This window comes from Oryx dammah, unplaced genomic scaffold (genome assembly GCF_014754425.2).
Source record: "Oryx dammah isolate SB20612 unplaced genomic scaffold, SCBI_Odam_1.1 HiC_scaffold_10, whole genome shotgun sequence".
NCBI classification, from domain to species: Eukaryota; Metazoa; Chordata; class Mammalia; order Artiodactyla; family Bovidae; genus Oryx; species Oryx dammah.
This window is the reverse complement of record NW_024070194.1, coordinates 5,445,145-5,471,314: the sequence shown is the minus strand read 5'-3', so window position 1 is coordinate 5,471,314 and position 26,170 is coordinate 5,445,145. Positions and strand designations below refer to the sequence as shown.

The 26,170-nt window shown below is 53.4% G+C and overlaps 1 protein-coding gene across 1 annotated transcript in view; it reads left to right on the top strand.

Moving 5' to 3' along the window:
* Window positions 1-24,837, top strand: part of SLC9A8 (solute carrier family 9 member A8) — a 74,921-nt gene extending 50,084 nt beyond the window's left edge. The window contains exons 10-16 of the mRNA XM_040248171.1: window positions 891-996; window positions 7,712-7,828; window positions 10,506-10,588; window positions 13,473-13,584; window positions 16,639-16,859; window positions 18,914-19,060; window positions 20,006-24,837. Of these exons, the coding sequence (XP_040104105.1) occupies window positions 891-996; window positions 7,712-7,828; window positions 10,506-10,588; window positions 13,473-13,584; window positions 16,639-16,859; window positions 18,914-19,060; window positions 20,006-20,113 (894 nt within the window). The 3' untranslated portion in view covers window positions 20,114-24,837. The remainder of the gene's footprint in view (window positions 1-890; window positions 997-7,711; window positions 7,829-10,505; window positions 10,589-13,472; window positions 13,585-16,638; window positions 16,860-18,913; window positions 19,061-20,005) is intronic.
* The last annotated feature ends 1,333 nt before the right edge of the window (window positions 24,838-26,170 follow it).

The window sequence follows — 26,170 nt, the reverse complement described above, 5'->3', positions numbered from 1 at the left end:
GTGGCTTAACAACCCACAAGCTCTTCCAGCCAGAGAAACAAAGAAACTTGTTAAGGCCGCTGACACCTTTATTGCTGTAGAAAATGCCATGTTTAAGACAGGAACAGGCACCAGACTGTTTCTGTGTGCGCCTGAGCCAGGGAGATGGCCACCTGGCCTTCCTCCATGAGCAGTCTGTCTAGCAGACGGCCAGAAGGGCTGCTTCTGCCTCAGACAGGCACGCGTGTCTGCCGTCCTGTTGAATTTTCCCTTCCGTTCCTACGTCCAGAAGTCTCAAGGTGCTGTTGAGTCAGCTGACAGCTTCTCATATTGTACCCATAAACAGAATGGAAAAGACTTTTTCCAGTTCAGTATTTTCCTCTGCATTTATCTCTTTCTTTAGAAGGGTAGAGGAGGGGAGAGAGCCTCTGCCTTAATGAAGGCCTGCGAACGACAGTAGAGCAGCGCACTGATCCCCACGCTTCTGGAAACCCCGTAGTGACCTCATTTGATGGAGGAGGAGGCGTGGAAGAGGGATGCGGCCCTGGAAGCGGGGCTGGCAGGGTGGGCTGTGCTCAGGCTGTCTGCCGGCCCAGCTCTGCCCCTGCTGCTCCCAGGCCTCCAAGTCAGCATTTCCAAATGAATTGACTTGGGTGACTTTAATGTTCCCCGTTGCTTATCTCAGGAATTTACATCTTTCCGTATTTTGTCAGATTCCTTTCCTTAAAACAAGAGTCCTCCCTACAGAGGAAAAAGTCCATAATGACATATTTTTCACTGGTTCCCTTGGGTGTTCCCACATCTTTGTATCCAGTGTTTACCCTTTCTATTTGGAAGGCCGTGGTTCTGTGACTTCTCTAGATCACCCATAAGGGTCCTTGGGTTCTTTTTCCTTGACAGCTGTCATTCACGTGCTAAAGCACATTGACTTGAGGAAGACGCCTTCCTTGGAGTTTGGCATGATGATCATCTTCGCCTACCTTCCGTATGGGCTCGCGGAAGGGATCTCGCTGTCGGGTAGGTGATGGAGGGTGTTGACGCACGGGGGTGGACAGCACAGCGTCCTGCCTGGTGAAAGAGCTTCTGTCGCTTGGGTCACTCTCAGTCGCACGACACAACTCAGAAGAGCCCAAGCAGTGAAAAGGGCTCCCTGGACCTCTAGGGAGAGTCTGGATTTAGACCTGGCTGGCTGCAGGGACTCAGTGTTCCCCTGGCCATCTTTTTCTCTTTACCGCCATCCTGTAGCAGAGATCAAAATATGTCTTCCAAGGTTGCCTCTTTCTCAAAGTAAGCCCTCTGGAAGGCCTTCACTCAAAGCATGGGGTCTGACTGCCAAGGGCAGTCACCAGGCACTGTCACCCACTAATCTGCATTCTTTCACTATGCCTTTGCTTTTTCCAGAATATAAATGTCATATGAAGGGAATCATGTAGTATGTAGTCTTTTGTGATTTATTTTTTTCAGCTATCATAATGTTCTTGAGAGACACCACATTTTTGCTGTATCCATAGTTTATACATTCTTACTGAGCTGTTTTTTCCATTCACCATCCGAAGGACATTTGGGGCTTTCCAGATTTTGACTGTTAATGTGTATATGTCCATTAATCTTGGATAAACACATAGAAGTAAAGCTGCCTGGTTTTACGGTAGGTGTATTCTCTACTTTATCAGAAACTGCGAGGTGTTTTACAGAGCAGCTGGGCCATTTTGCATTCTCACCAGAGTGTATGGAAGAGTTTCAGCTGCTTCATATCCTCACCAACACTTTAGTTTAATTTTGAAAGCTAGCCATGTTGATACAGGTATGTGGCAGTTTGATTTTGATGTGCCTCGACAGAGTTTGCCTCATGTTCCTCTTGGGATTTCTTGAACTTCATGGGTTTATAGTTTATGTAAAGTTTATGGCTTTTATCAAATTATACATTTCTATTGGCTTCTTGAAATTTTTTTCTGTTCCTCCTCTGCTGTTGAACAGAATCCTCTTTCCTTCGGGTCACTGTCTGGTGTCATGCATGGGTTCTCTGAGAGAAGGTCTTGCCAAGGAGGAAGGAGAGAGAGAGGACTCTGGCCGTTTTTGCTGGAGAAGCTTGTGAACCTCAGGGTCTCGTTTTGTTTTGAACCTCAAGCCAGTTCTCTTGGATGACTCCATCCCAGCCTCTGCCGTCCCATGCCTCTCTTATCTTTTGGCTCTTAAATGAACACTACCTGTGAGTCACTTGGCCCTGTTGACTGTGTTTACATGGGTTTTTCTAAATCGTGTCCCACCCTCCTTGAGGGGAACACTGAGTACCTGTTGGCAAACATACATTTCATGCATCCTTTGGAAATTTGTGATTAAAACAAGGGGATGTTTTTCTTGTCCTTTCTTCAGAGAGGCAGTGTTTTCTGTTTGTAGGGGTTTCGTTTCCTTAGGAACTTCTGCTCTGCACGCTAACGGGGCCAAAGAGCCCATGCAAGCCAAGAACACGCTCGTTCACCTCTGAGTAACAGGCTGGCTCTGCCCACGCTCTGTGGGTGGGACGTTTGTCACGCAGGGTTTTCAGAGAAGAGGGGCTCGGCCTGTTACTGTAAAAGCAGCAGTGGGAAGGGTGACTTCAGTGCTGCCCCCCCCCGCCTTTCTCTTTGTGCTTTGCTTTTCCTGTCGCCGAGGTCACCAGGACCACCAAATAGCACGCTCTCCCTGTGTAAATCTGTGTGTTCAGAACATAGCACCAGACAGACTTGGTTGGAATGCTACCCCCACCTCTCATTAGCTGTGTGATCTCAGACAGCAGACAGGAAGTGGACATGATAACACAAGTGCCCCCCGGACTTCCCTGGTGGCGCAGTAGGTAAGAATCCGCCTGCTAACTCGGGATGTGGGTTGAGTCCCTGGCCCAGGAAGATTCCGCATGCCTCAGAGCAGCTAAGCCCGTGTGCCACAGTTACTGAATCCGAGCTCTAGAACCCGTGAGCTGCAAACTGCTGAGCTCGAGTTCCACAACTACTGAAGCCCGGATGCTCTAGGCCCGTGCACTGCAGCTGCTGAAGCCCGAGCACTGGAGCCTGTGCATGCAGCGAGGAGTCGTCCCCGCTCTTGCAGGCAGAGAAAACCCAAGCGAAGGAACGGAGACCCAGTGCAGCCATAGATCAGTAACTTTTTAAAAAGAAATGATGTGAAAAAGAGGAATCAGAGTGACGTAATAGAGTGGCAGGGGGGCAGGAGCATCCTGAGGCGGGGGTCAGGAAGCTGTCCTCGAAGTGCTGCCGAAGGGCTGAGACCCACGTGGCAAGGAGGAGCTGGCTGCCAGGGAGGCCGCAGGAGGCGCCAGGGAAGGCGGGGCCGGCAGCAGATGCTGAGGGACCCAGGTAGGGGGCAGGGGGGAGCTGGACTCGGTCCAGGAAGAGCAGGAAAACTGGGGCTGGGCCAGAGGGGCAAAGGCCCCAACCCACACAGGGTTCTTAGACCTGGAGATGAGTTGGGATTCTGTTACACAGGCAGAGCTAAGTGTTGAAGGACTTTTTAAAAACCACTCTGCTAGGAATACATGCCATATCTGTAATACAGCCCTGTTTATTACTTTTTAGAGATGGATAAACTTTACAACAGCATATGGTAAAAGAGCTGGCAGTCTGCACGTCCAGCTGTTAATAGTAGTTGCCTGTGGGCAGGTGGTGTGAATGGAAGGAAAGTCTCTTGTTTTACTGTTTACCTCTGAGTCCAGATGTTATAGCGCAATATGTTTCTGATTGGGTCATTAGCAAAACTGGCTAGGGCTTGACTCGGCCTTAGGCTTCAAGAAGCGCAGTGTGTTTCACCCACAGTAAAGGTCAGTGCAGTAGAAATTACACACGGCAGTCTTTCACCTCCTGCCTTTTGCACTTGAATCCCTTAATTCTTCAATTACATTCGAAGCCATGGGTTTAACTGCGACTAGCAATGGATTTTCTCCCACCTCCCTCCCTCTCTCCTTCCCTTCTGAGAGGCTGATCATTTGCTGCACTGCGGTCCACTTCCTTAAATGCTGCCTTCTGAAAGAAGTGAACATGTCGGGATTCTTCATTCCAGGTCATGTTTTAAGTTCTCAGGTCTTTTATCTCCAGGACCGAGACTGCTGGCACCATCTTCCCCTTCAGTATCTTTGAGCAGCTGCAGTGGGTGAGGGTCTTCTGGGTGGTGACCTCATCCAGGCTTAGGGAGGGTGTGTGAGCTGACCCTGGGGCTTTGGCACCCACTGCTGACCCTGACTCTCCTTCAGCCCCTGGAACTTGGGAGTTCCCCTGACTCCAGACTGGATTGGCATGGGTCATGGCTGGCTGTCCACTCTTTTCTTGGCCAGAGAGCCCATTTCTATATGGTCCAAATTCAGCCCCCAGATGGGGTTTATCTGTACAGAAAGTTTTAAACATTTGAGTTAGTTGCTGTCATTAAAAGTTGGACGATTTCTGGGATTTCCTGGAGGTCCAGTGGTTAGGACCCAGTGTTTTCACTGCAGGGGTGTGGGTTTCAATACCTGGTTGGAGAACTAGATCCACAGGCTGTACGGTGCAGCCAAAGAAGGAAAACATTGGAAGGTTTCCTAAGAAGCAGATTTCTAGCATCTCTCAAAAACCAGAAAGGAAGACTGCTCAGCACTCGGCCCCCGTCCACAGAGCTGCTCTCATCCCTTAATGGGCCTGTGCCTTCTTTCCACACGTGCCGCACCCCCACTTACTGTTTTTATCTTTGTTTTTATTGTCTGGCCCCTGAATTAGGGTTTCCAACCCCTGGCCTAGTGCACCAGACTCATGCGGCCAGCCTGACCCCTTCTGCGCTGAGCCTGTCTGCTTGTTTCCCAGGGGGCCGTGGCCTCAGTCCCAAGGGAGCTTCCACATTTCGCTGTCAGATCTGACTTCCTGGAGCCTTGGACTTTCTGCAAAGTGAAAGTATTAGTCGCTCAGTTCAGTTCAGTCGCTCAGTCTTGTCCTACTCTTTGCGACCCCATGAACCGCAGCACGCCAGGCTTCCCTGTCCATCACCAACTGCTGGAGTCCACCCAAACCCATGTCCATTGAGTCGGTGATGCCATCCAACCATCTCATCCTCTGTCGTCCCTTTCTCCTCCTGCCTTCAATCTTTCCCAGCATCAGGGTCTTTTCCAATGAGTCAGCTCTTTGCATCAGGTGGACAAAGTATTGGAGTTTCAGCTTCAACATCAGTCCTTCCAGTGAACACCCAGGACTGATCTCCTTTAGGATGGACTGGTTGGATCTCCTTGCAGTCCAAGGGACTCTCAAGAGTCTTCTCCAATACCACAGTCCAAAAGTGTCAGTTCTTCAGCGCTCAGCTTTCGTTATAGTCCAGCTCTCACATCCATCATGACCACTGGAAGAACCATAGCCTTGACTAGACGGACCTTTGTTGGCAAAGTAATGTCTCTGCTTTTTGATATGCTGTCTAGGTTGGTCATGACTTTCCTTCCAAGGAGTAAGTGTCTTTTAATTTCATGGCTGCAGTCACCATCTGCAGTGATTTTGGAGCCCAGAAAAGTAAAGTGTCACTGTTTCCACGTTTCCCCATCTATTAGTTGCTCAATTGTCTCCAACTCTACAATCCCATGGACTGTAGCTCACCAGGCTCCTCTGTCCATGGAATTCTCCAGGCAAGAATACTGGAGTGGGTAGTCATTCCCTTTTCCAGGGGATCTTCCTGATGCACGGATCAGATCTGGGTCTCCTGCACTGCAGGTAGAGTCTTTACCATGTGAGCCACCAGGGAAGCCTGAGTCGGGGGCTTTCTGGAGTGGCTATTTAATGTCAGGCCTCCCGAGGGCTGTGACAAGCTTTGTCTGTGGGCAGAATGACAATATGGGCGGAAGCCCACTCCTCTCACAATTTACGTGGTTGTGATTCACAGTTTACATGGTTCAGGCTCCTCTGGGGTTGGCTTTTCGTTCAGGGTAAGAACCCCCAAGTCTCAGCTTTGCAGTGAATTTGCAGTGAACCCTTCTTGAAGCTGGCTAGCGAAACAAAGCCCTTTGAGAGCCCAGACCAGAACCGTCTAGCACTGGATTGCGCTGAAGAAAAAGAGACCCTTGGGAGCAGCTCCGCAGAACTGAAGTGAGCTGTACCATCTGCCTCCCCAGCCTCGCGGTTCTGGGCTGTCCCTCTGTCACCTCACATTGCCTGTGGCATCCATGGTTTGGGTGCAGAGTCAGGAAGAAGCTCTCCAGGTGGTCGCCTGCAGGAACTTACCAAGAGGAGCAGATGAATCAAGGGGATAGTCAGAGGTTTGAGGTCGTGTTTTATCTAGTGGAGCAGAGGCTCAGAATGGCTCCTGACTCCTAGAGGCTTGTCGCTGCTCTGAGGTCACCAGTAAGGAAGTCTGCTGCCCTCTCCTCTCCCTTCTCCAAGCTCGTCAGGTGTGGCTCACGGGCAGCGTTGCTGGAATTTCCCAGCCCGGCCTCCTTTTGGAGCAAAAAGGAAAAAGCAGACAAGAATGTGCTGTTTTCCTAAAAGGGCCAGGGAATGAAATGTTCCAGCTTGTGCTATCTCTCCGGCCAGCAAATACCTTTTCGATGCCACAAAGAGTGGGGTTTTCCTATATTTTGTAAAGTATCATTTATACAGCAAGCTTCCCAGTTGAACCATCTCCAGTGCAGTTCTGTGTTTCTCACTCATTTTTAACTGGATCTGTTTCTACAAAATGGCAGAAGTGAGTTAAGCTTTTGCTTATAGACTTGGAATTCATGTATCTTGGCAGCTTGTTTAAAGGCTTTGTAAAAATCTCAGCTTCTTTACTTGAAATAAAGACCTCTTTGCTGCTGCTTCACCAAGAAAACACAGAGAGGAAACCCTGTGTTAAGTGGCTTCAGCGGTGATTAGGGCAGTGGACAAAAGCTGAAACTCACATGCTCAGAGCACAAGAAAAGTTGTAGATGCTCTCATGGAGACCATTAAAGAAAAAGCACGTCACTTAGGAAAAAAAGAAAAACATCTTTCATTTCATATATAAGGTTAATTCATGGTGACTGTGGGAAAATTAAAAATTACAGTACGACAAGGACTTCCTTGGTAGTCAGTTGTTAAGAATCTGCCTTGCAATGCGGGAGACCTGGGTTCGATCCCTGATTGGGGAAGTTAGATCCCACGTGCCACTAAGCAACTGAGCCTGTGCACCGCAAGTACTGAGCCTGCATGCCTTAACTCGAGGGTCTTTGTGCCCCAACAGAAGGTCCACACGATGCACTGAAGGTCCTAGGGGCCACAGCTAAGACCCGGTGCAGCCAAATAAATACATGCTTTTTAAAAAATTAAAGTACAGCAAAGTAAAAATCCACCCATTCTTTATATCCAGATTCTTATGTCCCCTTTCTGCCCCCAAGAATGATGCCTGCCCCCCTTCTATCCACTGATGCCAGTGATGGCTCACACCTGCTCTGCCCTGGTCTCGTGAGGGGCACTTGACATGGCTTCTCTTCGTTACCCTCCTGAGAGTTCCATGGGCAGGTACTGTTAGTCCCACTGTACAGTTGAGAACACTGAGGCTTGGGGAGGGGAAGAAACTTGACACAAGGCCACCCAGCTGGTAATGAAGCTGCCAGTAACATTTCTCTGGGAAGCCTCAGGTATTACTTCTCCTCTTTCTTGAAGCGCCTAATACTAGAGGCCGTGGGGACTGTAGGAAGCGTGAGACAGGATTTGCGTGTCACGTGGAGGTGCTTCTCTGCTCTGCTCATGGCTATGTGCTTCGCCCCTCTGTCCCTCTGCAGGCATCATGGCCATCCTCTTCTCCGGCATCGTGATGTCTCACTACACACACCACAACCTGTCCCCGGTCACCCAGATCCTCATGCAGCAAACCCTGCGGACCGTGGCCTTTTTGTGTGGTGAGTTCGGCCTCTGCAGTCCCCTGTGGGCCTCCCAGAGCTGCTTGTTCTTCCTTCCTCTGTTCTAGGAGTCCCTTCAAATCTTCCCTGGCAGAAGAGGCAGCAGAATCCCTCAGGGTCAGATACCGCACTCCCTTATCTTTTGTCAGTTCCTCCGGCTTTCACATTCCATAAAGAGTTCTAATACGTAACAGGGGGAACTTTGGATTCCTATAACTTTCAAACCAAAAATAATGAGAACTGCTGTAATTACGAACATTTGAGATGCGTACATTTACAATATGTGAAAGTGACATTTCCAAAAATCTGTTCCTTGGAACTGAGATTGATAAGAGTTCGGTGAAAAAAAAACTCCATGGGACTTCTGTGGTGGTCCAGTGGTTAAGATCCCATGCTTCCACTACACGGGACGAGGTTCGATCCCTGGTCAGGGAAGTTCCACGTGCTTCGAGGTACAGCCAGAAAATGAAAAAAGACTCCATAGTCAAAAAAGAGTTTGGGAAATCCTGGGGTAAATAAAGTTTAACAGGGACTTCCCTAGTGAGTGGTTCAGTCCACCTTCCAGTGCAGGGGACTTGGGTGAGATCCCTGGTCGAGGAACTAAGATCTTCACGTCGCCCAGCAGCTCAGTCGATACACCGCAACTAGAGAGCTCCTGCACCGCAACTCAGGATCCTGCACGATGCAGTGAGGAGCTCACGTGCCACAGCTGAGACTTGACACAGCCAGAGAAATAAATACATAAATAAGTATTTTGAAAAAGTTTAACAAGTTTCGGAACTGTGAGACTTTGCAGCTAACATGTGTTGTGAATTTCTGAGAGAGAGAGAGTTAGAGCATTTCCCAAAGTGTCCCAAGCATTTCTTGGTTCACAAGTCTCTTGAAGGACATGTTGGGCCGATCCTGCATTAGAGGAGGGGGTCAGGGCCACACTGACATTTCTCTCCGGCAGGCTCAGTGTGGCACCAAACTCTGATGAAATCTGGACCCCCCCCAAGTTTATACCCGGGAGTGAAGGCCCCCAAGTGACTCCCTTGCTTATCATTATCAGCACCACCCCTGGCATTTCTATGGGCCGTCTCATATCCAAGCGGTAATTGCACACTGTCACGGGCTAGGGGTCAGGGGCAAGCTGTGCAGAGACTTCATTCCACAGACAGGGAGGCTCAGGTCCAATGGCTTGAGCACTGTCTTGTAGCTAAGAAGTGAGTCTGGAAGCTGGTCTGTCCCTTCCTAGCCCATTTTGCACAGCACCTTTCTCAGAAAGTCATGGCCAACGACTCTTGAGTCTCACCACAGAGAAATGTAAAGCAAAACATCCGTCAGATTCTATTTTGAACCCATCAGATTTTAAATTTGGTGATTCCCCGCTTCTGTCATGAATGTATAGAAAATAGGCCCTGTTGATGGGCATGTACATTGGTGCCATCTTTTTAGGAGAGTCATTTGCAGCATCAGTCAGAATTTCAGAGGCACACGTTCTGTGGACCCAGTGATTCTACCATCAGGAATTTAGCTTGTGCACAGGGGTGTCTGCAGTCGCTTTTTCCTTGGGGAAGGTCGAGGGAGGTGCGCCCAGGAGTATGGGATCCTAATTCCCAACCAGGCATGGAACCTGAGCCCCTGCATTTGAAGCATGGAGTCAACCACGGTCCGGCAGGGAAGTCCCTGTTGTAGCTTTCTGAATACTAGAAATAGAATCAATCTAAATATCCATCACAGATTCAATTTTAACTATGACTTATCCACATAATTGTATTCATGCTACCGGAGAACAGCATTACCTAGATTGGAACGTTTTCTAAATGAGCTGATTTCAAAAGGTGACAAAAATATTTGATAAGAAAAACATTCAGGGAGGAGAAGGATACGTATACTGTCCAGCTTGTAGACTTGTTCGAAAGGGATACATTTTTGAAGAAGAAAAAAAAAAGACACCATTGCTAAAATGTTTTAAAACAGCCTTGATGTTTTATGATGTTCAGCTTTTAAAATAGAGTCTTTGTCTCCCTGGCTCCAGCGCTCTTCTGGAGGATGTCACAATCTAAGCAGGGAGCCTAGTGCTAGAAATTTATAAGGTGCTTTTTCTTAGGATACACAAGTGGCTGCTTGTACAGCAAGAGTAAATGCCAGCTTCTCTTGGATTTGTGGAGGGGAGCCAAGAGTTGAAACATATCTCTTCCTGCAAATCCTGCAGGGTGTAAGCCTTCTAAACTTGTGGTGGCATTAAATATGTGAAGTCAGTGGGCTTTGTCTGCTCTGGCAAAGAAGTTGACAAAGGGCCCTTTCACACTGGTCATGTGGTGTCTGAAGCCACTTTGCTCTGAATTTCTGCCACTTTGCCGCAGTCAGGATCCTTGCTAATCACAGTGTTCAGCAAATGGACAGATTCATATATTTATCCTTGTCCCTGGGTGGGAAAGTATTTATTTGCATGGGTATTTGACAGCTGGCTCATTAAATTAGGAGATTCTGAATAGGAAGCACATGTTGCTTGTTGTGATAGAAAAAAAATGAGTGAATCAAAGGACAAGCTTGACCAAGATTTTCCAGCAAATAAGCAAAGTGTTATACTGGATTCTGATTGACATCTGAAATGTTTGTTTGCATAACGAGCCCATCCTGTCTTGGAAGAAAATAGTTGAGGCTGAATAATCCATTCTTTGGTTTGTTTCAGAAACATGTGTGTTTGCATTTCTTGGCCTGTCCATTTTTAGTTTCCCTCACAAGTTTGAAATTTCCTTTGTCATCTGGTGCATAGTAAGTATTTTCCTTGTTTTTTATTTAATGACTTATTTGTAGATCAATAACCACATATTCTAGATTCATTTATGTAACTGTTAACTGGTCATAGTCAACAGCTACATAGACAACCTCTGTTGCAAGTTTCTTTTTGTTAAAAAATCATAAACATACAATAAATGGGAAAGGGTGAAATCAAATAAATATCCCAAGAAAAGAATTTTTGCTTGGTTTTTAATTTTACGTGACCTGTTGCATTGTATAGCTGCTAAGTCATGTCAGACTCTTTGCAACCCCACGGAGTGTAGCTTGCCAGGCTCTTCTGTCCATGGAGTTTCCCAGGCAAGAACTGGAGTGGGCTGCCATTTCCTTCTCCGGGGGCTTTTTCTGAGCCAGGGATCAAAGCTGGGTCTCCTGCATTGGCAGGCGATTCTTTACCATCTGAGCCACCAGGAAAGCCCTGAATTGTTACAGTCTTCTTCAGAAATTATCAGTTCTTTTGGGTCTTCCCTGATAGCCCAGTGGTTAAGACTGCATGCTCCCACTGCAGGGGGCACGGGTTTGATCCCTGGTTGGGGAACTGAGATCCCATGGGCTGGGGGCATGGGACACATGTGTGCGTACACACACAAATGCCAGTTTTTAATGTTCGATGGCAAAAGCAGATTTCAAAATCGAATGTGTAATTGATTATGACCATGTAAACGCAGTATGCCTAGAAGAAAAATCTGTAGGAAAATACACCAAATATTCACAATGGTTGGCAAACTGGGGATGATTTTCTTTTTCTTTTCACTTTTTTTTTGGATGATTATAGTGAATATACCAAATTCTTACTATGGTTTCATTCTAATGTGTCCATTTATAAGAGTGACTTTGGACACTTGTTCAAGGTAAAGATTCCAGGGCCCTTCCATTCTCTGGAGATTCATCCTGAGGCATCATCATCCCCAGTGGTTCTTACCATCAAGTAGACTTTGGGAAAGTGTTATAACTGGACAGGAGAAGGGTGCTGGCAGTAGAAAACGAATTAAGATACGCCTTTAAGAGAGGAAAACAGAAGTTTAGTGATTTGAATTAAAATCAGATTTGGGAAATGGGAGAAAAACAAATGTTTCAGCATTTGAAAGAAAGGTCCAGCTCGCTCAGGCATCTGATGAAAGTGGCGTGAGTGGTGAGCATTCAGGCGTCTCGCCTCTTGCCCTAGGCCCCTCACCTGTGGCCCCCCTGTGTCTCTGCTCTCTCTGTATGAACCCAATGTCCTCCTGCTGAGTCATACTCCTGGCCCAAATTGGGTCTCTGTGTTGTCTTTTTAGATCCTCTGTTAAGACACTTGCAAAGCACACCTTGTTGAGTTACTGCAATTCATCCTGAGTTAACTTTTATTACCAACTCCACTTTACAAGACAGCTATTGAGAGGCAGGCTTTTTTTTTTTTTTTTTTTAAATCACTGTCACCTACCATGTACAGAGCATGAGGCCTTCTTCCTGTTTGGCATATGGGGAACCTGAGGCATAGAGGATAAGGAGCCCACGGAAGAAAGATGTTTTTCTTTTTGCAGTCTGGGTGCTTCTGCCTTAGTCAGCACGACCTCATGGCTTTTGTTACTGTTATCTGTCCTCCAGACGCAGGACAAGAGAACAGGAGCCCAAGTCTTTTACAGCGAGTCTAATAGCCTCTAATGTGGTCACTGGGTGGAAGAGGCCAGTTTGGTCACACCTGGAACACAGACCTGGGGTTGGAGGACTCGCCCTCAGAGGGTGAAACAGGGACGTGGCGATCTCAGCCATGGGCCAGGAGGGAAAGAGAAACGAAGGGGGTGCCTGGGATGGTGACTCAGTTTCCCCCCAGCACCTGGTCAGTCTGGCCCTGCCGCCCCTGGAGGCGGCCTGTGCCACTCAGATGGAACACCTTAGGCTCACTCAGCGGTCAAAGGCGTGGGCACTGGGGACTGAGCCAGGCTTGGGGGACTTGGCTCCACCACTTCCTGCCTGTGTCAGCTTGGACCAGTCACTTCATACTTAACCTCTCTGTCTCGGTTTCCTTGTCTCTAAAACAGAGACAGTAATACCTACCTCATAAGACCTTCGGAAGGATGGAAATTGAATGAGATAATGCATATAAAATGCTTAGAACATTGTCTGGCATATAAGTGTTAGGTGTTTGGGGGCAATTAATGTTAACTTGACTTTCCAGGACACACAGTCTAAAGCACCCTCAATTCATGCTGGTTAAAAGGACAAACTTGGACTCCCCATAATATAGCTTATGGCTATATTGTTCTGTTCAAGTTAGTGGTAGTGAGAACCAGGATGAAGAGAAGAAAAGAAAATTAATAAGTAGTTCTAAAAAGCCACTTAGATAAGATTTGGACTGTACATAATGCTATATTTTGTTAAAATTGACCTGCCTTTGGAGATGGCTAGGATCTGGCAGGGTGTATGTGACCTCCTGTTAGAACCTACCTGCTTATTCCTTGTGCTCAGTGAGCAGCACTTACGGGCATGGGTAGGCCGTCTTCCCTCCTTTCCCTGAGGAGTGGGCCCCCGATGGGAGAGACAGGAACACCTTGTCTGTCTCCCCAGAGCTAGCCCATCCCACAGCCGGGCACCTTCGGAGGAACCGGGTGGCCCTTAAATGAGTCCCTCTTGGCGTTGCTAAAGCCATCATTGATACCTTGTTAGTCCTCTCTTTCTCATAGTAGACACATAACATCCAGAGCTTTAATCCTTGCCACACGTAGAAACTGGCATCCCCGCATCTCTGCCTAGCACTGAGTTCATGTCTTTGATGACAAGGGGATGCTGCCTTTATCACGGGGGTGTCAGCAGGTGTGTTCACCTCGATAAGCTTGAAGAACCGGAGGTTTCCATGTAAGACTTCATCTGTTGCTGTTGGCAGGTGCTTGTGCTGTTTGGCAGAGCCGTGAACATTTTCCCCCTCTCCTACCTCCTGAATTTCTTCCGTGATCATAAAATCACCCCGAAGATGATGTTCATCATGTGGTTCAGCGGTAAGTCCAGTCTCAAGTGAGCCGTGGAGGAGACCGTGTCATTAAGGCACAAACTGGCTGTTTGGGGAGTGGACGCAGCTGTCTCCGGAGCCCTTCCAAACTGAGGGGGCCTCATCAGCCCTCAAAATCCATGGAAGGCCCTTCACGGGCCGCGCCCCTCCCCATAGCGCCGGCAGCAGGGGAGTGTGTCTTCCCCACAGACGGGGAGACCCAGATCTAAGGGCAGAGGGCTTGCTGGATGTCGAGCGGCCTGGGGGGCAGGGCCCCCCCCACCCCCTGTTCCGAGGGGCCCTGGGGGGCAGGGCTGGAGTTTGCCCACCCTCCTCCACCCCCTGTTCTGGGGGGCAGGGTCGGGGTTTGCCCACCCCTCTCCACCCCCTGTTCCTAGGGGCCCCGGGGGGCAGGGCCAGGGTTTGCCCACCCCTCTCCACCCCCTGTTCCTAGGGGCCCCGGGGGGCAGGGCCAGGGTTTGCCCACCCCTCTCCATCCCCTGTTCCTAGGGGCCCCGGGGGGCAGGGCTGGGGTTTGCCCACCCCCTTCCACCCCCTGTTCCTAGGGGCCCCGGGGGGCAGGGCCGGGGTTTGCCCACCCCCCTCCACCCCCCTGTCCCAGGGGCAGCAGCACAGGCTGTGCATGGTGTCGCTCTGCCTGCACGCTGTCCAGGCTGAAGGGACAAGGGGCTCAAATACTTTGAAGTTAACTTTATTATTTATGTATTTATGTTTTGACCACACTGGGTCTTTGTTGCTGCTCACGGGCTTTCTCTAGTTGCGGCATGAGGGCTTCTCATTATGGTGGTGTCTCTTGTTGCTGAGCACAGGCTTTAGGCCTGGCATGTAGGTAGGATCTTCCAGGACCTGGGACCAAAACTCAGGTCTCCTGCATTGGCAGGTGGATTCTTAACCACTGAGCCACCAGGGAAGTCTAGGAGCTCAAAATTAAAAGGTTAAAGTTCAAATCTTTCTTACTACAGGCTAGATTTGGATTTTTTTTTTTAATTCAGCCACTAAGTTCTGATAGTTTATTTGACCGTTTCAGCCACCATTCAGTCTCAGTCGCCTTTAGTAAAGGATGGGTAAGTAAGTCTTTGGCTCCTAAGGCGCTGGATCTGTAGACATTTTTAAATTTACTCATTTCTTTGTGGTTCAGGGTTAGCAGTATGCTTTATAGGCTGTTTTCTATCCAACAGCATATCTGTACATTCCTTGAAGATTTCTTTTTCAAAAGATCTTGTTTAAAGTATATATGTGTGTGTGTGTGTGTGTGTGTGTGTGTGGAGGACATGCAGGTAGTTAAGTGTGTATTTTTGTGTAGATAATGAAGGATACTTTTTTCTTAAATCTTTTTTGCCAGTGAGGGGAAAAAAAATTGTCAGAGAGTTAATTGATCCAAGGTCTTCAAAATCCCCCCATTAAAAAAATCTAAGAGATGTAAGAGGCATTTTCCAGTTACATGAGCTCTTTGCGGGTAGGGACGCGTGGAGAGAGACCTCTAGGGGACGTGGGGGTGGTTTAAAATGGGAGGCATTCTGGTTCTAGGCATTCTGCGGCCGTCCAGACCTTCTCAGTCTGGGGCTCCTTCCTCCCCAGCCTGCGTTGGCTGAGGCTCCCCGCTTCCCCTCTTCCCTGGGCTCCCTCCTCTCCCCAGGGGTCTCCCCTCTTCCCGCACCAGCACCTGTCACATTGCCCCCCCCCCCCCCAGGACTCTGTCTCAGACCCGCCTCGTCTCTTGAGCCCTCACAAGCCCACCTGTCCTGTGGTCTCAAATTGCCACCCTCCCCAAGCTGGTTCCTCTGACCCGGCCTTTCCTCTGATCCAGACCACAGTGTCTACATCCTCCTTGGGTGTCATGGAGCCCTTGTGAGCTCATTGTCTAGGACTGAAGCTACCTTCCTGCCCAGCCTGCTTGTTTACCAGCAGCCCCCTTTCTTCCACAGGAGACAATAACTTGTTTTATAGCAGAGGTGTGGCTCCCTCGGTTTGCTGTGTGCACATGCTGTTCTGTGCCAAGGCGCTTCATCCTCGGCCACCGTCAGGGCAGGCCCTGCCGTGTCTGGTTCCTCGGCCCGGCCTGGGAGGCTGCGGGGACAGGCGGGGCCAGGCTGAGCCCAGGAGCCAGACTCCTGACCACGTGCCCGGCCCACTGGGCATCCTCCGGGCCCTTCCTTGGTCAGCCACACTTTCCCTCTCCTGGGACCTGCTGCTCCCACTCCCCGGGTCTCTCTGAGAGCCGCCCTTTGCTCCTCTCTGCTGTGTCCCCATGTCAGCTGCAGGCTGCAGCAGCCGACCCAGATCGCACTGTAATGCGCTGCCTGGCCGTGTGCTCCGCCCTCCCGCTCCTCCCCGCCCTGCTCCTTAGGGCCCTCACCCTCCCTTGAGTCCTTCTTTGGTGTCTCTGCTCCCAGTCACTGAGGGAGCTCCTGTTCCCTCGGGCACCAGGAACTTTCTAGTGAGAACTTGCCATTTGTCAGCGCATTCATGCCCCAGTCCAGCCAGCAGCCTCCTGGGGACCAAAGCAGGAAATCAGGGGGAGGCTCCCCCGCGGCTCCCCGCGCGCAGGCGCAGCATCCTCGGGCCCAGCGGGCGCTGGACGGATGGCATCCTGGGCTGTTGCCCGTGGAGCACGGGCCGTGGGAGGACATCTCCTTCGCAGCGCCGGGCCCTCTTCTGTGTGCCATGAGCGTGACAGGACCAGCTCTGAGGGCTTCCTGTGGGGCTCCGATGAGGTTGCGCACGCGGAGCACAGTGTCCCCCCCCAGCCCCCCCACCGCAGGGAGGGCTCGTCTGTACCAGTGTGCGCGCCAGGCGGGATGAATCCCCACCACGATGCACCTGGGCCCCGCCGCCCGCCCTGTGAAGCGGGGGTGGAGGGGAGCGTCTCCCAGGCCCCGTGTTTGTGCCCCCTCTCCTCGCCGCCCCACGCCACACGGGCTGAGGCTGCGCGCTCCGGTGGGTATAGGAGAGTGTCCGAGCGGCCGCGGTGCCGGGCTGGACCCAGAGCCCCCGAGAATCATGGCGCCCCCCTGCCCCCGTTTGTCCCCTCCCTGTCGCCCAGGCCTGCGGGGCGCCATCCCCTACGCCCTGAGCCTCCACCTGGACCTGGAGCCCATGGAGAAGCGGCAGCTCATCGGCACCACCACCATCGTCATCGTGCTCTTCACCATCCTGCTGCTGGGCGGCAGCACCATGCCGCTCATCCGCCTCGTGGACATCGAGGGCGCCAAGGCGCGCCGCCGGGGCCGCAAGGACGTCAACCTCAGCAAGACCGAAAAGATGGTCAGCGCCGGGCGGGCCAGGTGGCGACGGCGAGGGTGGGAACGCGGGGGCGACACCCGCTCTCAGGGTGTACAGGCGCGCATGGTGCACGCACACTCGAGCTGTGTACACATCAGCTTCCCAAGCCAAGGAGGAGGTTGGACTCAGGGTCTGAAACCTGGCTCTTTGGGGTGGGTTGTCTGCCAGCCTCGTGGAAACCCCGTAAGTGGTGATGTGTAGGTTGCAACCGTATGTGACCCCCCTCTCAGGGCCTCCCAGTAGCGCCCCTCTTCCACCCCTGCCAGTAACCACCCCACCCCCTCGGCCAGGACTGGAGGGTGGTTTCAAGGTCACCAAATGACAAAATCACCTCACTCCCCGGCATTTATAGCGCCTCCTGTTGGGGCGTGAGAGGAGAAAGGCTCTCACAGTGGTTGGGAGGATCAAATGAGCAGGCACTCTGCCCAGAACAGGAGAGGTCCTGATTTGGGGCTGGGGGTGCTCAGGGCAAGTTGCAATGAGCCCAAGGCCCCCAGACCCCTGCTCACCCCTGCCTCCTCCAAGCCCCTGTGCCTGGAGTCACTGAGGTGGTGTCTTTCCTGCTTGTGTTTCCCTCAGCCTGAGTGCAGAGCCCTGGTGCGGGGTTTGGGGGGAGTCGGGCCTTCCTGCACCGCCCTCTGCTCTGCACACACATTTCCAGAAACGCAGCATTTTCTAGTTCCCTTATCCCAGGCCGTCAGTAACTTGACTTAGTCGTGGAAGGCACAGAAGTCCGCAGCCAGAAGATGGGGAAACGATGTGCCACTTGTCACTTAGCAAAGCCCAGTCCAGTCTGGGGGGACCTTGGCCTCCAGGCTCTGCCCAGAGCCTCTACAGCCAGGGTTGTGCCCGGCAGCACCTTCGGGTGACCTCGGGCTCGTGAGTGCCCCACGCTCTCAGCAGCCCTTCGCCCCCACCCCCTCCGCCACTGTCTTGTCTGCTCTTAACCGAAGCCTACGTGTAGGTTCTCAGACCTTTCAGTGGGGGTCATAATTGGTGGAGGGCTCCAGGGTCTTGCGGGTCTGGGGCGGGGGCCCAAAGAATTTGCATTTCTAACCCATTGCCAGGAACTGCAGCTGCATTTGGCCAAGCCCAGCTCAAATAGAACCAGGATGTGTGCTCGGAGGGGAAGCAGCTGTCGCGCGGGGCTTGTTTCCTGCGGTGCCTATGCTTTGCTTGGACTGCCTTGAGTCTCCCCGATAACCTGCAGGAAGCAGGTGGTCACCATTCGTGATCCCCACTTTGCAGATGAGAGCACTGAGGCACACAGAGACCAGAGCACAGCTGAGGTCCCACAGGCTCTTAACCACACTTGCCGCAAGTCTTCAAGGTGGGGGTTCCTGGACCAGCCGCATCAGCGGGAGCTCATTAGAAATGCAAACTCTTGGGTCCCGTCCTAGCCCTGCTGAGTCAGGAGCTGCAGGAGGGCCTAGTGGGCGCTGTGTTCTAGGCTCCCGAAGTTCCAGGCGATTCTGGCGGTGGCCCCAGTGTGAGAAGCGCTGCGCCTTCCCTCTCCCCCACCTCCTATGCCTGGGGGGCACTGTGCTTGGGGGCAAGGGTGCAAAACTGCCTTTGGTGGCCCCTGTAGAGGGTCGGTGGTCCTTCTGCGCCTCCCTCTCCAGGTCCCATCAGGATTGTTCCTTTTGTCCTCTCTCCACTTGACCAGCAAACTCCCCACGGTGGGCCACTGCAGGCAAAAAGCAACAAAAGCCACCTCCTTGTTCAGTTCACTGGTACAGAGACAGCCCAGAACGGCTCCCTGTCCTGACTGCACATGGCAAGCAGCCAGAGAACTTACAGGCTGAGGCCCAGCCCCGAGCTGCTGACTTAGTCATCATCTGACTTCCCCGGGTGTCTACCGTGTTCCTGCACACCTTCCTGCCGCCCTTCGGGCTCCCAGGAGGCCCATGGCTGCTGCAGTTAGGGTTGGAGACCCAGGGGCCCGGGGCGCAGGCCTGCGAGCTAGGCTGGGTGGTGTGCGGGCTTCCCAGCAGGGTCAGCTGACGCCTCCTGGGCTGCCTCCGCTCCCCCCACAGGGCAACACCGTCGAGTCGGAGCACTTGTCGGAGCTCACGGAAGAGGAGTACGAGGCCCACTACATCAGACGGCAGGACCTCAAAGGTTTCCTGTGGCTGGACGCCAAGTACCTGAACCCTTTCTTCACACGGCGGCTGACCCAGGAGGTGAGACGCAGGCCAGGGACCGGAGCAGGGTGGGCAGGAAGGCTGGGTGGGTTGGGGGTGTCCTCCCACTCAGTTTTCTCTCCTTTCCAGGCTTGAGGGCTGGATACGCTTGTGGGGCTGGGCGTCTGCTGTCTCTCTTCTGCTGCCTTACTTAGTGCTAGTTTAATAATAGGCTTGTTGACACATAGGTTTCCCTGGATGGTGGACTTGGTATATTGATCAGCTTCCGAACCTGGCTGAGGAATCTCGGCCCTGCCGTGGCCCGAGGCTCAGGGCTCTCGCTCCATCCATCCCTCCGGCCACCACTGGCCTCTGGGTGACCGGGAGTGATGCCCGTCTGGGCCAGCTTGGGCCTGCTCTGCTGAAACGGTCACCCGCCTGTGCAGGCCGGGGCTGGGGTTGCCCCAGCGGCAGCTCTGCTCTGGTGCTGAGCCCCGCTTTCCTCCTGCAGCGTCAGGGTGCCTTCAGCACGTGAGCTCTCAGTGGGAGCCAGGCGTTCTCCATGATGGCGTCATTTCCGGGAGCGAGGTGCGTGGGTGGTGGGCTGCCCCACCTGCCCACGCGGCAGACGCAGTGAGCTGTCTCACCTGATAGCCATGGAGGCTGAGGCCCAGAGAGGTGGAGTCCCTGTCCTGGGGTCACACAGCCAGTGCGGGTCAGAGCTGAGAGCAGAGCCCAGGTGTGTCTGATTGCGGAGGCCAGGTTTTTTTTTTTTTTTTTTTTAACATCGCGCCATCCTGCCGCCGCCTCCTGTTCTGAGACAGACCCGTTACCTCCTGCCCACAAAGAAAAATCTCAGCCTGCCCTTAGTTAACACTTTGAAGTTGCCCGTGCACCCTGCCTGCTGTCTCCTCCCACAAGGCACAAAGCAGCTGTCCCTCCCTGCCTTGCCCCTGAGCCTGACCCTGACCCACTGACAAGGGCTTGCCCCGTCTTCCGCCCCAGGACCTCCACCACGGGCGCATCCAGATGAAAACGCTGACCAACAAGTGGTATGAAGAGGTGCGCCAGGGCCCCTCGGGCTCGGAGGACGATGAGCAGGAGCTGCTGTGACCGAGCGACGCCCAGGACGCCCGGGACCGACCCTCGCAAGGCCTCCAGGCGCGCGCACGGGCAGCTCTCCACTCTTGAGAGGGGACAGGAGGAGGGTGACACCCGGGCCGGGGTCGTCCCAGCCCAGGACTCAGCAGACCCTGGGGGCCGGCCGGCTGCCCTGCAGCGCACTCTCCCCGCTCCTTACTGGGCCTGACCGCAGACCGGAGGGGCCGCGTGCAGGTAGATCTTTGCTGCTGCTTCCGGAGCCAGGGAGCAGCCGTCTGTCCGGTGAGGTGCCTGAGAGCGCGGTGCGCAGTCGCCGCCATCCCTGGCCGCTGCCTTCATCACAGAGCCTTTCCCTGCCGGGTGGGCGTTGGGACCCACCGGGCCGCAAGCCGCCCACCACTTGCCTGCTCCTCATCACGGTGCCGCTGGCTTCCTCAGCAGCAGTTCTCATCCAAGAGGCAGGCTCGGAACCCTTGGACCCTCGCCCACCCCTTCGTGATGTTGCTCCCGCTCCGTGAAAAAGAGAAACCAAGAGGCCTTTTTTGTTTTACCTCCGACTGGCACCTCACAGGCTGTCTCCCCGGGCGGCAGGCGTCTCCCCGCCTTCTCGGGAATGCTGTGAATGTTTACACTGGAGCCGCGCGGGCACAGACCCTGCGGCCCTGCTGGAAGCTGCAGCCCTGGTTGCGGGGTGAGTGAGCCTCTCTGCGGGGTCAGAGCGCCCTCTGGAGGGGAAACATGGAGGCGCGGGGTTTATGCGGGCCAGCAAGCAGCTGCTGTCTGAATTCAGTTTAAACTCATGCTCTTTGACGGAGCAGTGAGAGCCTAGCAGTACCTCCCTGACCTGATTCCTCACTCAGTGGCCCTTGTTTGCCCAGGCCCCTTTCCCTGGGCTCCGCCCGCGGTTCATCCGCTGCGCCGTCAGCTCATCAGCATCTCTTCTTTCCTGCCCCCTGTTCTCTGCCATCTTGGGTCCTCCCTGCACGCCCTCCCGGGATTCCCGTAGCCTGGAGCCGGGTACATCCGCTCCTCTCCCGGAATTACTCACAGAGCCCTTCCACGTGCTCGCTCGCTCGCTCGCTCTCACGCACACAGAACCGTGGTCCAGCCCCTGGGCCATCTCAAGGGGTGAGCTGCCCATCATGACCAGGTGACTGTAGTTGCTGACTTGCCCGCGTCCACTCGCCTCACCGGCCCTTGAACACATCTCTACCTGCTTGCTCTGTGCATCCCCAGGCCAACGGCAGTTTCTGTATGTGGCTCAGGGTCCCAGCTGGAGCCTCGGGACTCGGCACCCCCTGGGGTGGTGTAATTCATCGCGAGCACATCCCTGGCTCTGCTGGGGACCCGATGGGCCGGCGTGGATCTTGGGCTGGCAACAGAGCTGTCTCCGTCTTTTCTGCCCCAGGCAGGGTGGCTCAGGGTGTGAGGAGGGACGGACCTCAGGACTTTCCAGGACTCATGTGCCCTGCGTGCAAGGCCGGACCCCTGCCTTCACCCCTCCCCTTTCCCCAAAGTGTAGGTGTGAAGCCAGGCAGGCAGCCCGTGGCTTCCTTTTTGTGCATGAAAAGTAAATCTGTATTTGATTGCTAAAAGATGATTATTTCCTTTTGTCACGTCCCACGTTAACCTCATAATTTGAGCCAAATAGGATTATTTTACTTCACCTAATCTCCCCACTGGAAGATTAATGCCCGGCTTGATTCCGGTCTCCATCATTTCCGATTTCTTTTTAATGGAAAACTAGAAGATCAAGCGGAGGAGACCTTTGTCCATTCGTGGGGTTGGGGGAGGGCAGCAGGGCTCAGAGACCGGATTGTCCTCTGGTTCTTTAGTTCATCAGTAACTTGCTCCCCCCACCCGCCTTGAAATTCAGTCAGATCTTGAGGTGTAAGTTACATTGTAAATTCAATAGCCTGCCAGAAAAGAATATTTTTTGGCTTTGAGTTCATAGATAATGGAAACAGGTTCTTCTCAGTTCATTGTGCCCTTGTCACCGAGTCTCACCTGGCCTCCCACTTTTAGCTGAGACCTGAGAGGGACATTAAGTAGAGAAGCACGTGAGGGGCTTGGTGGAAGGTGTCTGGGGCTTGGCTGTGTGGAGGTGCTTGCCAGGAACCTTTCCTGGTCTGGACGGCACCAGCCTGGGCCTTCCGTGAGCCGCTGCTGCCCTCTGCTGGCCGAGTCGAGGTTTTGCAGTGTGGGAGAGCAGCCCGCCAGGATGCAGGGAACCCGTGTTCCTCAGCTGCTGCCCGTTGACCTTTGCATAGGCCAGAGCCCGTGGAGAGGTTTTTCTGGTGGACTTCTTTCAGCTGTCATTGCCTGAGAATCAAAAACTGCTGTCTACCTTTACCGTTCCTGGGGCTTCCCTGGTGGCTCAGCTGGTAACGAATCCACCTGCAATGGGAGAGACCTGGGTTTGATCCCTGGGTTGGGAAGATCTGTTGGAGAAAGGAACAGGCTACCCACTCCAGTATTCTGGCCCGGAGAATTCCATGGACTGTATGTATAGTATAGTCCATGGGGTCGCAAAGAGTGAGACACAACTGAGCGACTTTGTCTTTCCCGTTCCTAATAGTTCTATTGTTGGGGGCAGTAAATGCCTAGAAGATTTTTTAAAGCCCAGTGTAACTATAACTTCCCACGTACTTCCTTTCAGGTCCAGGCCATGGGACAGGCGATCTATAGGACACAGAGAAGGTAATGACTTTAGAGAGAGGTGAAGGCTGCAGTCAGTCAGTGCCTCTGGGGAAGGTAGTCAGCCAGTGAACTCTGAAGACATGCTGTCTTGAGGAGTCCTATAGCAGTAAGCGCACACCCGAAGGCCCCTTGAGCAGCCCTGTGGTTGTAGGACCCCTGGGAATAACCGTACTTGGAGGTTTGGGGTGTGAGGCCTTACAGGGGAAGAAGCTGGCTTTTCCTGGGCCCCCAGAGGTCAAGTTTGGGCTGGGCTGGTGCAAGGCCAGGCAGAAGGTGGCCCAGTCCCGTCATCTGGGGCTCAGACTCTCGGCCCAGGGGCCGGCCAAAGGGCCCCCCACCCCCAGGCAAGCCACCTCTTCAGACTAGGGTGCTGGCGGGGCCCTGGTAGCCCCTGCACTGGCCCCCCCTCAGGTCGGCCTCATTTGCCTGCAGACTCCTTTGTGTGCAGTGGCAAGTGGAAAAATCGTTGAGTGAGGCGGCTTCTCCTTGCAGCCCGCGTCAGAGGTGGCCTCGTGGGGTCTCAGGTCCACACGCCCCCAGGGGCCCACACATTTGGCAGAGCCCAAAGCGGGTAGGCCACAATCAGGATCGTTCTGCTTTGTTGAGAAGAGCCAGGGTGGGGAGGGCTGAGGGCGGTGTGAGGCGCAGGCCTGGCTGAGGGTGGGTCTGGCCTTGGAGCTGGTCCCCGAGTCTGGTGTGAGGAGGACTCTCAGCAGTGACTGGCCGTCAGTTAGCCTTTAAATGCCAAAAAGAGCACCTTCTCGGCTTCCCCGTTCACTGGCTCCGGGACGCAGACATGTGTGTCTCCTGCTGGGTGGTGGGTAGGAAACCAAATCTGAAAGGTTCCTGATGGAGCAGCCAGGATCATTAAGAAGCTGTTGTACCGGGAGCCTGGTCTCCAAAGCCCCAGACAATATGTGTTAAATGGAAACACCGCAGTCAGAATGAAGGCTGAGGAGGAGCAGGCAGCTCGCTGCCGCTCAGACTCCCGCCGTCTCTCTCACAAGTGGAGCCAGACCTGCAGGGACTTCCACCGTCTTGCCCTGTGTGACAGGCGAAGGCAGACTTTTTAATGGCCCCAGCCCACCCCACGTCACCGATGCTCACCCCAGATGACATGGTCCCTAATCCCAGCGGGAAACAGAACGCGTGGCGCTTCCTACCCGGGAGCAGGACTTCTCCCAGCTGCTCTGCGGGAGCGCCCCGGCTTCCAGGGGAGAAGGCTGAGTGTTTGGAGCACAGCCACGGGCCCCTGAGTCCGCGGGGCTGACGGGGAGCGTGCAGCTTGGTGGTCGGAAGGGAAAGGCTGCCTGCCGGCACTGGGGGCCCTTCCAAGGAGCTGGCTAGCCACATGTGAGAGCCACTTCTCCGGGCCCAGCCCTGCTCTGTGGAGCTGAGAAGGCGTCTTACTCGCTGGGCCTCCTCGAGGTGTGTGGCTGTGTGTGTGAACGTGTGTGTGTGCTCAGCCATGTCCAATTCTTTGCCACCCCATGGACTGTAGCCTCCAGGGTTCCTCTGTCTGTAGAATTTCCCAGGCAAGAATACTGGAGTGCCATTTCCTCCTCCAGGGGATCTTCCCCACCCATGGATCGAACCTGCATCTCCTGAGTCTCCTACATTTGCCAGGCAGATTCTTTGCCACTGCGCCACCTGGGAATGTAGAACGTTTTCTCCAGTACAGCTCCTGCAAAACTTGGTGTGTTCAAGGTTAATCAGAATCTTGTATTTTTTTGAGTGGTTTTCTTTGTAAAAATGAAGGATTTTTAAAGCACTCTGTTTCGCTAGGACCGTGGGGAGGCCAGCCTGTTCCTCTGTCCTCCCCCAGGCACTCCCGGTCCTGGTCTCTAAGGAATGATTTGCTGCTCTTGGTGGGGCTGCGGGTTGGGGAGGGGGGATCAGAGGTGGAGGGGCCTGCGGCTGCTGTGCCAGAGCCACTGCCTCGTCTCACTGGGCTCTTGAAGAGTTCAGAAGTGGATGGAAAACAGAAATCACTGGATGCTTCTTTAGAAATAAAGACAAAAGCTGCTGAATCTGAACCACTGTCTGTGTTTGTGTTCCATGGCTTTGCAGAGGCAGGGGTCGTGCGTCCCTAGGCCCAGTTCTGCCAACGTGGCTCGGCTCTCTAGGCCAGAGGTGGGTGCAGAACGTGGAGGGGTGATGGGCAGGAGCGAGGGCTCTGGGGGCCCAGTTCCTGCCTCTGTCTCTGTGGGGCTGCACCCCACAGGCCCACGAGCCTTGAGACCATCGCCCAGAGGCAGCAGCAGAGACACCGATGGTTTGCTGTGTATGTGGGTCGCTCAGTCGTGTCCGATTCTTTGTGATCCCATGGCCTGTAGCCCACCAGGCTCCTCTGTCCATGGGATTCTCCAGGCAAGAACACTGGAGTGGGTTGCCCATCCCTTCTCCAGAAGATCTTCTCAACCCAGGGATCAAACCCGGGTCTCCCACACTGCAGGCGGATTCTTTACCGTCTGAGCCACCAGGGAAGGTGTAATGGTTTGGCAGATGGAGGGATCTTACACAAGGGGTCGATACACAAGGTGGATCGATAACCCACCAGGTATACAGCAGCTGGTGGGCAGAATACAGCAGCGGCCTTCAGTACCCCAGGGAGGAGGCGGCTTTTATAGGTTGGGGGGGAGGGATTGATGTCAGGTGGGCTCAGTTACCAGGATCTGATTAAGCCCTGTAACTAAGAGAACTGGACAGTCATGTGAGGGAAACAGGGGCTGGTTGAACAGGAGATGTACCCAGAGCAAGAGAGCAACCATCTTGAGTAGCCTAAGAGTAGAGTCTCTATGTGGGAAGGGCTCAGGCCGCGCCCAGCCTCCAGCCAGCCCATGAGTGCTTTTGCATGGATGCAAGGGACACATCCTCACTGGGGCCCCCCGGGGTTGCAGGCCAGCCCCTGGTGGGCCTTTGCCTGGCTGAAACCAGGCTCTGAGCCCACACGGCTGCAAGACTTGGGTGGATGGTGGAAGCAACGTTTGCTCAGTGGGAAGTCTTGAGGCTCACTTTGCTTTTACCCTCTCATACTTCCAAAAGGCGTCCTAAGCTGCTTATGGTGACAGGCTGTGCGTGTGTGCTGACTCAGCGACGCGATAGACTGTAGCCCGTCAGGCCCCTCCGTCCATGGGATGTTCCAGGCAAGAAGACTAGTGGGTGGCCATCTCCTCCTCCAGGGAATCTTCCCACCCTAGGGATGGAACCTGTGTTTCCTGAGTCTCCTGCACTGGCAGGCAGATTCTTTACCACTGAGCCATCTGGGAAGCCTTTGGTCACAGGCGCAAACAGAAAACACATGTGAGATAAACAAAACCAGGCGAGAGAACCTGTGCTGACCCCAGGACCAGCCTTCCGGCGGGAGGC